Genomic DNA, 16,587 nt, shown 5'->3' on the forward strand with positions numbered 1-16,587 from the left:
AAAAAAAAAAAAAAGAAAAGAAATGTTCGCTTGCAAGAACAAATTACACTCATCGTGAATGTCATCTTTTTAAGGTGAGACAGGGGAGTGCCAGTACAATGATAGTATTATGGTCCAAGCTGCTATCGAAATCGCTAAAAAGCAAGCTGCGCCACCTACTTGAGAACTGAATGGAGAAGCCTGACTTGCTGATGAAAAAGTCACTGTCGAACTGCAGCGTGAGCGAGTTGAAGGTGCTGTGGATGTCCTCTGGAAGCGCAGAACCGCTCCACTCCTTGAGCAAGATGTTGCTGTCGACCGGACCATCCCAGACCTTGAGGATATCATGAGCCATCTCGGTGTCAAAAACAATGAAATGAAGGCTGAAGAAAAAGAACATATTAGATATTTACTCTTCATAATCTTTATTGTTGTTAACCATTAGAGAGTTAACCCCTAATTCGTGGTGACCCAGGTACAATGCTGCAAAGTTATGCCCAGCAGTGCACTGTTCCCATGGTTAGTGTAGAATGAATATTCAGGGAGCCATTTTCAGATCACTAGGCCCTTAATCCTAGTCCATCTTAGTCTGGAAGCCCCACTACCCTGTTTCCCCCCAAATAAGACAGCGTCTTATATAAATTTTTGCTCCCAAAGATGCGCTAGGTCTTATTTTCAGGGAATGTCTTATTTTTCCAAGAAGAAGAATAAAGTACACATTTATTGCTTTATTTAAAGAGACCTTGCACTTCCTGTCTGCTTTGGCTACACTGCGGCCAACAGTGAGCTGCGCGGCGGCACGTGCTGCTACGGTCCAGAGTCCAGAGTTATGGTAGCTTTGGGGGGCCTTATTTTGGGGGAGGTCTTATTTTCAGGGGGATGTCTTATTTTTCAGCGAGAGGCAAAACTGTAAGTCGGTCTTATTTCCAGGGATGTCTTACTTTCGGGGAAACAGGTTAAACCTGATCAACATCATAGCATCAAACAAGCCTCCACTAACAGAGAGATAAAGCGGTTTATAATTTGTATTGCTAAGGAATCAAACCTGGGCCTCTTGCACAAAAAGGAAGAATTCTACCGCTGAACTAATGCCACTACTCGTCACATACTTCCTGCTTATTGAGTCCCTGATTTCTAAGACAGTTCAGTGGTTTCAAATTGGTCTGCAATCCACAAGGTCAGCAACTCAAAACCACTGTTTTGGAAATTCACAGGGGCAGTTCTACCCCGTCCTATAAGGAGTCCGGATCCACTGGAGGGCAGTGAGTTTGGTTTGGGTTTGTTTTAAGGTAATGTGTTAGTGCGTTTCCTAAAAGGCCCACTAGGTGGTAGCATCCATATCAGGAGAGAAGTGCTGGTAAGATAATATATTTTACATCTGAAGCACACCTGTATGCTACCTGTATCTGAATGATCTGCTCTAAGACTACGTTTCTCCCTATCAATTTTATTTCAGAAAAAAAGTATTTGAAATGCCCACACAAAAGGAGAAATGCATTATATAACCTCTTTATAGTACTTTAAAACATTTCAATTACATTTACAGTTATTTTCCAGAGCAAATTAAAAATGTCATTGTCTGAGGAAGTTCACATTTGTAAATACCAGCATATATGTCCTCCTATTTAATGCATTTCAAACATTAAAGGTAAATTAAAATAACAACAAAAATATCTAATATGAATGCATTAGTTTTTCGTTTCCTGCTTAGCGTACATTAATTGTAAATAAGATGAAAACACAATAGATATATACAGAAAATTATTAATAAATGTCAAAATTTAATTTCATATGATCTTAGAAAAAAATCTACCTTATTCTTCAGTGTGAAGTATATAATATCATACTTAAAAATATGGTTACTCTAGAGAAAAATACAGAATACAGTAGAAATTTGTATACCTATTACCATAAATTTGTCCTATTTGCTTCATAAATTTCTTTTTAAATAAATTAAAATACAATAGAACAATTATATTCCTCAGTCACTCCACTAATAAGAGTTCCTCCTATCCCAGATACTGATATTTCTAGGTGCTATCACTTCAAGGCAAGCCATTTAAACCCGCCAGCTACTCCTTGAGAAACCTGAGACCATCTATTCCTATAGAGATGTATAGTCTCAGAAACCCTGGAGAGAGCTGCTACGGATTGGAATTGACTTGATTGCAGCGTCGCCATCTAGATTATCATTATTTGATTCTGTGTGCATGCATTCGCATATATCGAAACAATATATAGTACTATATAGTGTTTAATAATTATTACTTAACAAATATAATTTTTGAATATATATACTTATATCATGTTCAAATTTGTTTGTTTATATTTGGTAAAATTCCTGTATGGGTAAATTTTCTAATTTATGGATTTACTTTAATGGTATAAATTATGATGTCACTTTTCTAGTCCTTTACCAACAAGTACTTAGTTTCTACTTTTTAATTCTTATAAATTAACAAAATGCAATCATCCTGTTGTATTTAGTCAATTGTCTCCTAGTGGGATATCAAAGAGAGGAATAAGTGTTTGTTCAATGAAATTGCAGCAACTTTTTTTAAAAATCATTTTATTAGGGGCTCATACAACTCTTATCACAATCCATACATACATCAATTGTGTAAAGCGCATTTGTACATTCATTGCCCTCATCATTCTCATAACATTTCTTCTCCACTTAAGCCCCCGGCATTAGGTCCTCATTTTTCCCCTCTCTCCCCCTTCCCCCCTCCCTCATGAGCCCTTGAAAATTTATAAATTCTTATTTTGTCATATCTTGCCCTGTCTGACGTCTCCCTTCACCCACTTTTCTGTTGTCTGTTCCCCAGGGAGGAGGTCACATATAGTTCCTTGTAATCAGTTCCCTCTTTCCAACCCATTCTTCCTCTACCCTCCCAGTATCACCACTCACACCACTGGTCCTGTAGGGATCATCTGCCCTGGATTCCCTGTATTTCCAGTTCCTATCTGTACCAGTGTACGTCCTCTGGTCTAGTCAGACTTGCAAGGTAGAATTCATATCATGATAGTGGGAGTGGGGAGGAAACATTTAGGAACTAGAGAAAAGTTGTATTTTTCATTGTTGCTACATCACCCCCTGACTGGCTCGTCTCCTCCCTGAGACCCCTCTGCAAGGGGGTCTCCAGTGGCCTGCTAATGGGCTTTGAGTCTCCACTCTGCACTCCCCCCATCATTCACTATGGTATGATTTTTTGTTCTGATGATGCCTTGTATCTGATCCCTTCGACACCTCGTGATCGCATAGGCTGGTGTGCTTCTTCCACAAGGAGCCCTGGTGGCCCTGTGGATTAGAGGCTGGGTTGCTAGAAATTGCAGCAACTTATAAAACATCCACGTATAAATGTCCTCATTTTGTTACATCTTCGTGAATACATAATATATCAGAATTAAATAGCTGTACCAGTAGAAAATTTGATGATTGTAGAATTATATCTTGTTTAACCTTTTTCTGATTATTAATTATCTTGAACTTGTTGCTTCCATAAGGCATGCCTACTTCAATCAGTTCAACAATTAAACAAACATTTTATTGAATAAATACTTGATCATGTACCAGGCACTCTAGAATGAATTTGAAGCATTGGTGAACTACACAGAAAAAAACTTGCCTACGTGGAGCTTATATTTTAATTGAAGGAGACAAATAATAAGTAGCAACCATAATAAATAAGTAGTAACATGTGAGTAGGTGATAACTAGGGAATGCTGGTGCCCTAGTGGGTTACAAGTTGGGCTGCTAACTATAAGGTCAGCAGTTCAAACCCATCAGCTATTCCATGGGAGAAAGAAGAGATGTTTTACTTCTGCAACAATTTACAGTATTTGACACCCACAGGGGTTGTTCTACTCTGTCTTACATGAAGGGGGGTCAACTTGATGGCAGTGAGCTATTTTATTTTGTTTTCTTTAGGAAGTAAATACAATTAATTTTTTTAAATAGGGCAGAATAAAGAACAGCGAACACACAGAAGTGAATGTAGGATAAGACTGAAGTATTAAATAAAGTCTGATTGGGAAGATAAGATCTGAGAGGAAACTTCGAGGAGGTGAAGACATGTGTTAGGCTGTAGGTCTACATGAGGGAGAGCTGATCCAAGCACAGCCTTCATGTAGGAGCAGGTCTCTAGCATTTTAGGAACAGCTAGAAACCCAGTGTGGCTGTAATTGAGAAGAACGTGGAGTGAGACCGGAGTTCAAAGCCATCGTAGATGTTGTGAATGAGAGTGTGTGGAGAGAGGAGACAAGGCCTATGGGGCTTCGAGGCTACGTTAAGGATGTACTCTGAGTAATGCGCCAGATCTAGATTTCTTTTTAGAACTGAAGTTTCACCTACACCATAAAATAGCTACTCTGAATTGCTGTGTGGCCACAAAGTATAGAGAAAAGTACATATTCGATGAGCATTTTGGAGTAATTCAAGTGGTAGGACAATATTTCTTGGAGAAGACTAAGAGAGAAGCTTTGAGAGGCTGCTAGAGTCTGGAAACACTGAGAAAACACAACTGGATGAAGCATGAGTGACACAGAGTAGTCAAGGTCACTGTGTTAGCTGCTGCTGCTGTTTTAACCTAAGTGATTAGAAAGGTGGAGTTGTCATCGACTGAGTTGAGAAGCCACGCAGGTGGGACGTTTACAGGATAGAGAAGAAACAGTCATGACCAACCACCATTTGGGAGGCCTTCTTTTCATTTGGAGGCTTAAGGATGTGGTCTCCAGGGACAACCTAGTTCATTGTCCTAATACAGTTAATAGATGATGTTCTACCTTCCAGTACGGTGAGGAATTGTTGAGCCTACAAGCCTCCACATGAGATAAACTATAGGTATTTGCTCATCTGGAATCATAAAAAAGGAGGAAATAAAGTGCAGGGATAATGGCTACACAAAGCACTGCCTCCTCCACCTGGACATCAGCACTACGATACGGTACCCTGTTACCATTACTGAACATGCCGAACAGGAATACATAAATGAAGTCAGAAAAAAATGAGAAAATAAGAGAAATCATGTGACACGGAACTTCATAATCTGGACGGACCTGCTAAGGCAGGAAGTGTCTTCAAGTCTATGGCCCTATGTTGTTCTTCAAAGCTGAAGTGCAGCTACTGCCTAAAGTCTGAACAAGCAGCAGTTAACTCAAAGTGTGAAGATTGTCGCCCTTACTAAAGAAAGAGTTTCAAGTTGCACTGAAGGCAAAAGTGAAAATTAAGGCTCCAAAAATTGATTGGTTGCCAAGTAAAGCATTTCAACAAATGGATGTAATCCTAGACGCACCCACAAATCTATGCTGAGAGCTTTGGAAGACAGCCACCTGGTCAACAGACTGGAAAACATACAAATGTGTGCCCATTTCAAAGAAAGGTGACACAACAGAATTTAGAAAGTATCAAATAATATTATTAGCACCACATACAAGTAGAATGCTGTTGAAGATAATACAAACACAGTTAAAACAGTCTGTAGACAAAAAGTTACCAGAAATTCAAGTCAGGTTTAGAAGAGAACATCAAACAAATGGTATCGCTGCTAATGTCAAATGGGTCTTATCTGAAAGCCAAAAAACGTGTAGTTAGGGTTTGTTATCTATGCAAACACATCCCTCTGTGGGGATCATAATAAACTAGGAGTAACATTACGACGAAAGGGAATTCCAGAACCTTTATTGTTCTCAGGCAGAGCTTAGACATTGACCAAGACACCATCATTTAAAAATAGCAAAGAGTTACTTCTTGGTTTAATATCAGAAAAGGAGTGTGTCAAGTTTATATCATTCCTTCTTACTTATTCAACTCTATGCTGAGTAAATAATCTGAGAAATGTATGAAGAATTGGTCATGAGAATTGGAGGATGGCTCTTCAGATATGCAGGTGACACAGACTTGCTTGCTGAAAGTCAAAAGGATAGAGTGATGAAGATCTAAGACAGGTTTTTTTCAGTACAGGTTGCAACTCACTGTAAAGAAATCTCAATTCCTCACAACTGAACCAACACACAATCAATGATAATTAAAGAAAGATTGACATTGTCAAGAATTTCATTTGACTTGGATCCACAATAAACTCTCATGGAAGCAGCAGTCATGAAATCATTTTATATTGGGAGAATTTGCTACCAAGACCTCTTTAAAGATCAAAGATGTCATTTTAATTTCTAAGGTGCACCTGATTCAAACCATATTTAAAATCACCAGATATGTATGTAAAAGTTGAACAACAAATCAGGAAGCTCAGAAAAAATTGATGCATTTGAATTAGGATTTTGGAAGAATATGTAACTACCATCAACTGCCAGAAGAACAATCAAATCTCTCATAGAGATTGTTTATCAAGACCGCGCCTTAAAACCAAGGAATTCTTTGTCTCACAAACCTAGACAAGTTATCAGCAGAGAATAGTCCTTGGAAAAGTACACACTGTTTGATAAAGCACAGGGTAAGTGAAAAAAGAAGATTTTAGACAAGATGTATTGATACAGCGACCACAATAATAGGGTCAAACATAGCAACATTTGGGAGAATAGTTCAGGACTGTGCAATGTGAGTATACACACACACACACATGTGTATATATACATATATATGTATATATACATGTATCTATATATATAATCAACTCATGGTCATTGATTCAATTCTGACAATCCTATAGGACAGAGCAGAGCTGCCCTTTTTAGCTTTTGTAACTGAGAATATGGACAGGAGAGTGAGACGGAGACGAGTGAGCTGCAATAGCAGAAGTGGCACGCGATGCTGCGGCTCCGCAGCAGCAGCAGCAGCAGCACTGGAGAGCAGCACACTGAGCACAGTGGAATTCCCTGTTCTTGGAGCAAGGCAGTTACCCTGGGCTTGCCAACCAAGAAGCAATAGAGCTGAGTATCTTCTGACAGGAGGTTTCCTGTTGAAATAGGGACCTCTGGTTACTTAATCAGGAAGCAAACAGTATTGTTAATGTCTCCACAGGCCTTTCGAGAGGGACCAGACCTCAATCTGGTGTGCCAAGCCTTGAGGGCAACATACCTACTGGCATGAAGCAGCAAGCAGAGAGGTCTGTGGGCTGTGTCCCAGCATTAATCCCAGCTATGTCAAGCCCTCCCCCGAGATTGCACTATGGAGGACAGCACTGAAGATGCAGACCTTGGAGATTGGCGGCTCTGCGCAGACTAGAGAGAGAGAGAAAGAGAGAGAAGAGAGAGAATTGCATCCTGGCCACACCAAGCCCCAAGGAGGACACTCCTGCTCTGAGCAGCCAAGTCACAGAGAGGACCAGAGGGCCAGCCCAACCGCAACACATGATGTCCCCTCACTGACCCACGGCACAGGAGACGCAGCGCGGGAATGGTGCCTGGTCTGACCCCCAAACACTGGGGCAAAACATGAAGGGAACGTAACAGAGGAGCGAGGGGAGAAAATCAGCACCGTCCCAGAGGAATTCTGAAAGTCCACTTCAGATTTGGAGGACAGGGTTTGGTACCTCATCAGACTCAATCAGAACACATGCCTAAGAGTCCACAGATAGACCTGGAACTACTTATAGGACTTTGTTCTTCTTCTTTTTCATGTCTACCTATATAAGATGGGCAAGATGAACAATCCCAAGGAGAAAACAATGGGACTGATCATTCCAGGGGGACAGGGGAGAGGGGAGTGGGGGGAAAAGGAGGGAGGAGCCAACAAACCCAGGGACACAGAAACAACAGAGATCTAAAATCAATGGCGAGGAGCGTGTAAAACCCCAAGTGGGGGTTGATCAAGTGAAATGTAGCCCAGAGGAATTACTGAGAGCTGAATGAAGGTCAAACATGATAGTGGGACAAGAGGATAGTAAAAGGAAATAGAAGAAGGAACTATGAGGCAAATGACCTTTATAGAGGTATAAATATAGGCATGTATATGTAAATATACATTAATATATAATGTAAATATATATTAATATATAATGATAGGGATATAGCTCTAGGTAATATATTTATATGTTAAGGATCAAGGTAGCAGACGAACTTTGTGCCTCTACTCAAGTCCTCCCTCAATGCAAGAACACTTTGGCATATAGTATTTTTTTTTAATAAAAACATTTTTTATTATTAATTGAGGGGAAGTTTACAGAGAAGATCAGCAGTTTTTCATTCAACAAGTCATACATATTTTGATTGGTCTCATATATTAAAATGCCCACAATGTAACATCACTTATCCCACTTCTTTGCTGTGTGCCCATTCTTCTTCTTTCAAATCATTTTATCGGGGGCTCATACAATCATCACAATCCATACCTAATCCATTGTGTCAAGCGCATTTCTACATTCATTTCCATCATCATTCTCAAACCATTTTCTTTCTACTCGAGCCCTTGGTATCAACTCCTCATTTTTTTACCCTCCCTCTGCAACCCTCTTTCCTTCACGAACCCTTGATAATCTATAAAGTATTATTATTTTGTTACGTCTTACACTGTCTGATGTCTCCCTTCACCCACTCTTCTGTTGTCTGACCCTCACGGAGGGAGATATATGTAGATCATTGTGATCAGCCCCCCCCTTCTCCCCCACATTCCCCTTACCCTCCTGCTATCTCTACTTTCATTATTGGTCCTGAGGGATTTATCTGTTCTGGATTCCCTGTGTTCCCAGTTCTGATGTGTATAGTATTTTTATAAAAATAAATTCCAGAATTTTCTCTTGAAAATGAATTCTTGCTTGTGTACAATTCCCCAAGTTAAATTGTAAAAGAAAAATAGCAATAAATTATAAAATGAGTATACTAGGGTGTACTTAAACCTGATTCATAGTCATTGGTGAGATAGCTGGTGTCAGAATTGCTGAAAGTTTGAGGAGGGAAGGTAAGTTTGATTTCATTTTCATAGAAACCAAGCACCGACTGATGGGCTTTGATGATGAACTTAGTGTGGGTGTGAGAGAAATGTTCATAATACTAAGAGGTCTAGCTTAAATGTCTCGATACATGACTATGACCTTAGCAGAGACATTAAGAAGAATGGTAGCTTTTGAAAGGAATATTGAATTGAGAAATGGAAATCAATTATTTTTAAGTGGGATAATAAGAATGAAATATTGGTTGAGGAGATGACATTTTAACTGTGCCCTAAAAGATAGAAAGAATTTACAGGTCTGGATATAGTAGAAAGGTAAGGGAAACATACATTAAGATAGAGTTGCAATAGCATAAGAGGTGAATAGAAACTTATGAATGTTTCATTTTCAGTGAAACATGAAGTATAAGAGTGATGGAAGACTAATATCTATAACTCAAGTCATGTAAGGCAAAACATTTCAATCAATTCCTGGAAGCCTGTTTTTGGCTAGTGCATTTAGTGGAATTTGAACTTCCTTCAGTGTCACGGGTTCTTGTGCATCATGGTGGGATGTCAACTAGTGCTTTTTGGTATTAGTACTTCTGGAAACATTTCAGCAAGCTGAAGACGCATTGGAAGCACTCATCATCTATGCAGGAAATTTGGAAGAAAGTTACTTGACCAACTGACTAGAAAAGATCCATATGTATACCCATTCTAAAGAAAGGTGAACCAGAAGAATTATCCAAATATAGAACAATAGTAATTATATAACATGCAAGTAAAATTTGCTTAAGATCATCCAACAACGGTTGTAGCAGTATATTGACAGGGAGCTGCCAGAGGTTCAGATTGGATTCAGAAGAGGACATGAGACAAGGAGCATCATTGCTATTGTCAGATGTATCCTGGATTAAAGCAGAGAATACCAGAAATATATTTACTTGTTTTTCATTTTCTATACAGAAGCATACAAATATGTGAACCATAATAAACTGTGGATAACCTTAAAAGAATGGGAATTAAAGAATACTTCATTGTGCTTATCAGGCACTTATACAATGATACAGATGCAGCTGTGCAAAGAGAACGAGGGCACATGTATGGTCTAACATCAGGAAAGGTGAGCAGCAAGGTTGTATACTCTCATCATACTTTTTCCATCTGTACAAATCATCCCAGAAGCTAGATTATGTGAAGGAGAATGTGGCATCGAGATGCAAAGAAGGCTTATTCACCTGAGTGAGGAGGACTTGAAGCACTTGCTGATGAAGATAAAGCATTGTAGTCTTCACTATAGATTAAAGCTCAATGTAAATAAGACTCAAATCTTTTCAACTAGACCAATAGGTAGCATCATGATAAATGGAGAAAAGGTTGCAGTTGCCAAGGATTTTGTCTTGCTTGGATCTGCAATCACTGCTGAAGGAAGAAGCAGTCAAGAGGTCAAAAGATGTATTATATTGGGTAAATCTGCTGCCAAAGACCTCTTTATAATATTAAAGATCAAGGATGTTACTTTGAGGACTAATGTGTGCCTGACCCAACTCAAAGAATTCTCGATTGCCTCATATGAAAGTAAAAGACAAACATTGAATAAGGAAGACCAAAGAAGAATTGATGCATTTGAATTATGGTGCTGGAGAAGAATATTGCAAGTACCATGCACTGCAAACAGACTAACTGATCTGTGTTGGAAGAGGTAAATCCAGGGTGCTCTTTAGAGGCAAGGATGGTGTGTTAGACAGGGTTCTCTAGAGAGATAAAACCAAATTGCTGATAATTTAATACATTTATTTATAAGGATAATTAGATATATAACAAGAAATGAACTGTTAAATCATATACAGATAAATATATAATACAAGAAATAAACAGTTAAATTATAAAGCACTACAAATGGCCCAATGCAACTCACTCCCAGGAGAGAGAATTGTGTGAGACTAGCAGTCCTTCAAGTCTAGTCTGCTGCCAGATCCTCCTCTATTTATAGAGAGAGCTAGGCTATGTTGGCACAGCAGCCAATCAGAAGGCAGGTCACCAACTGCCAGCCAGGTCACCAACCACCAGTCCCCAGCTCCAGAGATGTCTTAAAGGGACCTCAACTTACAGCGACACAGTCCACAGGCTAGGCATCCCACAGGTAGTGTAGCCTTTAAATTGAGGCACAGAACAAGAAAGGCAGCCACATACTGGTCCGATGATCAAAGAGCGAGAGACAAGAAAGACGAGGCTCACCAAGCCATTTATCTCTCTGCCCTTCAGTTAATCCCACTTGCGTTTTTTGGCCAGACTGGCACAATAAACTATCTCAGATGGCAAGACTTCATCTTATACTCTTTCGACATATGTACTGTCTGGAGAGACCAGTCTCCTTTAAGTGGAGGGACAGCGAGGGAAGGAAAGGCTCTCAATGAGATGGATTGACACAGTGGCTGCATCAATGGGCTCCAGCATAAGAACAATTGTGAGGATGCCACAGGACCAGGCAGTGTTCCGTTCTGTTGTGCATAGGGTCACTATGGGTCAGAGCTGGGAGTATGTCCCCCTGGGGGGATCTCAGTAGACAAATGTGGCAAACTGCTTCTGAAAGGCCACAGTCTCACACCCCTACAAAGCAGTTCTACTCAGAGTCCCTGGGTGCCATGAGCTGGAAGGAACTGCATGGCAGCCTTGAGCGATGTAACGCAATTCACCAAAAAATAATTCTGCAAGATATATATTGAAAATGTCCATTTTTACATACATGTATGTTTCAGATTTTGGAAAGTAGACACAAGGAAACAAAAGCTAACAATAGATCTTAAAACCTTCAGCAAGATGGAGGACACTAGAAGTACTGACAGAAAGAAAGAATGAAGAAGTGCAAAGAGGCCTGTGGGACATGCTCATGACATTGCATTTGAGGTATCTGGAGTACATTTGTGATGAGTTGGACCGGAAGTATTTGAAGAGTCATGACAAGCTTCAGGAAGAGATGCCCTAACAGGAGCTTATGGTTGAGAGAACTTCCCATAAGCAGAACCTCTGGGCCCAAGGAAACTTTTCAATGTACCCAGCGATCCGGTGTGATTTCAGAAGCACCCAGAAATGTTAGCCCAATTGAATGAAGCAGTACTTTAAGATTTGACTGTTCCATATCAACAAAAGTATAAATACACAACATATTCGTAGCTCAACATTCTCGTACTGTGTCTAATGGAGGGCTATAGTCATCCAAGGAGGCCTTGTTTATAGAGCTGGTGTGTCCATGGAACGATGTCCAACTCAGCTACTTTTCCCTTTGAGCAACTCGCGTCATTGTAAGACCTGCGCGGGTTCCTCTGAGGTCAGGGTCCATAAAAGAAGGCACTCCTTGTTTTGCAAGATAGAGTGGAAGGGTATCTTAATGTCAATGGAAGAATTATAAATACCGCATACATTACTTTAATGATTTCTGTTAAAACAGTAAGTACTTACTTTAGTTGTGAATACATAGGACATTTGTAAAAATAATAGTGAAACAAGCATTTGCCTTAACAAACTAACAAATAAAAACAATTGCCATTTTGTCAAGTGGGACTCACCAGGACCCCAAGTGTTTCAGAGAAGAACTGTTTCTCTAAAGCAGGCTGCTCGCCATGGGGTTTGCAAGACCTGTTTGTGTTTGTTTGTTTGTTTGTTTGTTGAAGTATATAACCAGGACTTTTTTGCAAGGTGTCAATGGTGAAACTGAAAAAAAATTGTTTAACCATCAAGCATATTAACATTAACCACCCAGGTGCTCCATATTTGTCTAGTACCATGCATCTTGAAACATTCAGAATTAAAATATCTTATTCCATGGATTAAAAAGGAGAAAAAACACACACGAATAGTTTAAACGGTGCCACCTTTTTTTCTTGCCACAGAGCTTATGATCTGGAGTCTCCAAGTTCTCTAAACCTCTGAGAATTCACAAACTTCTTTCTAAGCTGGGAATAGCTTCCAACCTTTTATCTTCTGCTCTTCCCACAAGGCGAAGTAGCTACCAGCATTTGTTTGATGCTTTTTGCCCAGTCACTTCCCCTGGACCATCATCATTCTTACTTCATGGCCATTTTCCTCATTCAAGTCCTAAGTTGCTCAGACTCCACATCTAGAGTTTCTTGAGCGATGATGGTGGGAACATTCCCACGGCTGGCTAGATCGCGCACACCTGCATTTGCCTTTAATTAGATTTGCACTTTCTGTGGAGTCCTTTTTCATTTCTTTGCTCCTTCATCTTTGTTGACAAATTCCTCTATTTTGGTATTCAGACTTGTAAGATGGCATATGAAATGTCTGACTGAGAGACAAGAGGTGGCACCACTACACTCATTTCTAGCCATGTGTGAATATCGTATCTGCAGTGAGCGTTCCCTGACGGGCTTTGAAGGGAGGGATGTGATGAACACTGATCATGAGGCACATCTGGTCTTGACATCGAGATCTGGGAGTGAAGAGCAAGCATCCAACTTCACAGTTGTTTACAGAGAATATCTCATGGTTCCTGCCATTAAAATTAGGTTGTTGAGGGACTGATGTTATTTAACTGAACTGTAGTAACTGAATTTTGTCACTTCTCGCTTCAGTGATTGCAAGGGAAGCTAAGTTCAGTGGCTAGCCCAATTAGGAGGTACGGGGACCATCTCTAGCTCTTTTGCTATTTTCTTTTGATGACTGGCATTCTCTTATCAGGTCATATTCTCATAGTCTCTACAAGAATATATGGAATATTCATTTGTGGTCTCGATAGGAAAGAGGGAATATGCTATGCTTGGTTTTGAGACCCAAAGTCCATCAATTATGTCTGTAAAGGAAATCCAACCCGTGGTCCATCGGCATGTTCAAAGGCTGGACATCAAGATTTGAGATCAGCACCAAATGACAGGAATTCATTGCACCATCATTTTTCTCTTAGGTGTACTACTTATAAAAACTGAAGGATAGTTCAAATATATACAAAAATAATTCTGTATGTTCTTACTAGATATTTTATTCTCTCAACAACCCTGATTGTTGGATGACAACGAATCAAAAACACAGAAAAGGGAGATCGAGGTTACCTATGTGAGTTTCACTTCCTTTAAAGGACTGCCTACAAATTGTTTTTGCAATCTGGATATATCTTTAAATGTGTTGACTGGTTTTAATACTTCAAAGAATTGTGCAAATTCTTATAATTATTTTATTTTACAATGATAACTTTAAGGCAATACTTCTTGTTCTATCTCTAATCTATAGATTGTGAAATAAATCCAACTAGAAATAATTAAATTCTTTCAAATATACTATCAAATAACATTTATTGCAAATTATCTGAACATGGATACTTTCAAAGTGAAATTTTCAGACAACCACACTCACAGAAAAGCAAGTAAAATGAAGGGATAATGTACATATGTGATGTGCTGAAAACATACCCTTTAATGCTATTTATTAAAGATGCCTATAATGCCCTTACCTTTATTCTATAAGTTATAACTTGTACTCAGCAATGAAATGCATGAGGTCTCATAGAGAAATGTTCATAAATATCCTACAGTGTTTCGTGATTTAACTTTTGGTTAAATTCTACTCAGGTAACTGCTTTAGGTAACTGCTACAAATGCAAAGCTGTTTCAACTACACTATAATAACGATTGTTTGAGGGGCTTCTATACCTTGAATAAAAAGTCATAGCAAGGTATAACTGGTAATTTCTGAGCCACAATGAAATCAAAATAGGTCCTCTAATAAATGTCCTTAAGATTTGAAACCAGCATTTTTACATTTTCCAATATTCTATTTTTATGTATTTTGGGAGTAAAAGTAAAAAACAGTCAATTTTTTATGGCAGATATATGTAACAATGCATTTCATGTTGTAATTTGTAATGCTTAAATCAACCCCTGGATGCCTGTTAGATAACTGAAAAATTTCCTCATTTCAAGTAAACCATGTAAGCGCTACTAGCTATATTCACTGCCATCTAGTTAACGCTGACACGTAGTGACATTCTGTGGGTTTCCACGACTGTAACCATTTATGGGAATAGAATGCCTAAGGTTTTCTCCTGAGGCTGCTGGTGGTTTTGAACTGCTGACCATGTGGATAGCAGCCCAACATGTAGCCAGTACACCATCCGGGCTCCATTGGCTGTAATACCAGTGACATGAATAGGACTTAGCAACCTAGTTAAGAAAGTTAACCTTTGAAGCAGTTTTTTTGAGCCAGTACAGTTTTGAACCTAAAATAGCATTTTATGTTTTAAATATGCTATCTCCCAAACTTTAGCCTAAAAAAGACAAACAAAAACGACTTTATTTTTAGGCAGAATAATTAATATTTGGAAATATTTTATCTGAAGTTAAATTTCATTTCAGATATTAATTTTAAATGCTGTTTCCCTCATAACTTCAGTACTAGAAAGGAGTTTATGTCTTTAGTTTAAGAGAAAATCTACTACAAAGTTCAGAGTGCACATTATCTAAATTCTACATTGGAGAGACACATATAAGAAAACAGATCTTTATGGAGCTACACACTAGTGTATGGAATGTCTTTTTCTTCCTTTCTCAGTTTGCTGAAGATAAATGCTCATGGTTAAGTAGCATAATTTGTGATATAAAACTTTGTTCATTTCCCATTACTTTAAATCATTATTAATTTCTTTTCTATTTTCTTATTAAAATGTTAATGAAGTGTTAGCCTCGCCTGTGAAGTGAGAATTGCTCCCTCTGCATTCAAGAGGCGACACGACTTGTTCTAATTTTAGGAAAACAAATAACAGAGAAATTGGAAGGAATAAAGAGGTTTGAAATTCTCATAAAATAAAGTACAGTTATTTTGTTTGAGTGTGCTTGGCTTTATTGCTCTTGACTGATAGTGGGGCTTTTTTGGTTATGTTTTGACAAATTTAGTATTTGTGGGAAATCTGCATCGCCTCTATTTTACCAAGAGCATACGTTCACTTCATGTATCCATATTACACTTTAGTAAATCTCACAGTATTTCAAGTTCTTGCATAACACTAGGGTACACCAAATAAACCACAGTCTATTGTAAACATTACTTTCGTCTGCACTAGAAAAACCCAAACATATGTGTCATTTGCTTTATTGTGATATTTGCTATATTTTGGTAGTCTGGAGCTAAACCCACAATATCTTTGACATGTGCCTATAGATTCGAATTATGTACAGTCATTCCATTAACTAACATTATATGTGGGTTTTTTCAAACTCAAAACCAATGTAATCTTTTTTATATTATTTAATTCAAGTGTGGATTAGTTCAAAATTAGGTACACAATTTAATTTAATTTATTTCAATGGAAAAGAGATTTCATTGATTTCCATGAAGAAAACAAAAACCTTAAACTCAATTACTCAAATTCATTTGATTTTTGTCCCATTAAATCAATAATTATCTAATAATTCATATACCTTGATTTCGTACACAACTTAATTTTAAAATGAATTATTGTGAAATATGCTCAAAGTAAGACATCATTTAAGTTCTGTTTCTTGCTCTCTTTACCTACTAAGAATGATTTTTATACAAGTTTATAAATAATTTTTACCATGTAAGTTTACTCCCAAAGAGTTAACATGATTAAATAAAAAGTAAAGCAAATGGCCTTTGGAGCAGGTGAATATCAGAAGAAGCATGAACTGTGTGCATACACACATATCAGAGGAAGCATGAACTGTGTGCATACACACATATCAGAGGAAGCGTGAACTGTGTGCATACACACATATCAGAGGAAGCGTGAACTGTGTGCATACACACATATC

General features: G+C 38.5%; 1 protein-coding gene across 1 annotated transcript in view; it reads right to left on the bottom strand.

Annotated features, from left to right (window-relative positions):
- Positions 1–16,587, bottom strand: part of CSMD1 (CUB and Sushi multiple domains 1) — a 2,262,799-nt gene that overhangs the window by 326,279 nt on the left and 1,919,933 nt on the right. Inside the window, exon 26 of the mRNA XM_045286696.1 lies at positions 160–362. Within this exon, the coding sequence (XP_045142631.1) occupies positions 160–362 (203 nt within the window). The remainder of the gene's footprint in view (positions 1–159; positions 363–16,587) is intronic.

This window comes from Echinops telfairi, unplaced genomic scaffold (genome assembly GCF_000313985.2).
Source record: "Echinops telfairi isolate 266 unplaced genomic scaffold, ASM31398v2 ScPeMD7_9;HRSCAF=40, whole genome shotgun sequence".
Classification (NCBI taxonomy): domain Eukaryota; kingdom Metazoa; phylum Chordata; class Mammalia; order Afrosoricida; family Tenrecidae; genus Echinops; species Echinops telfairi.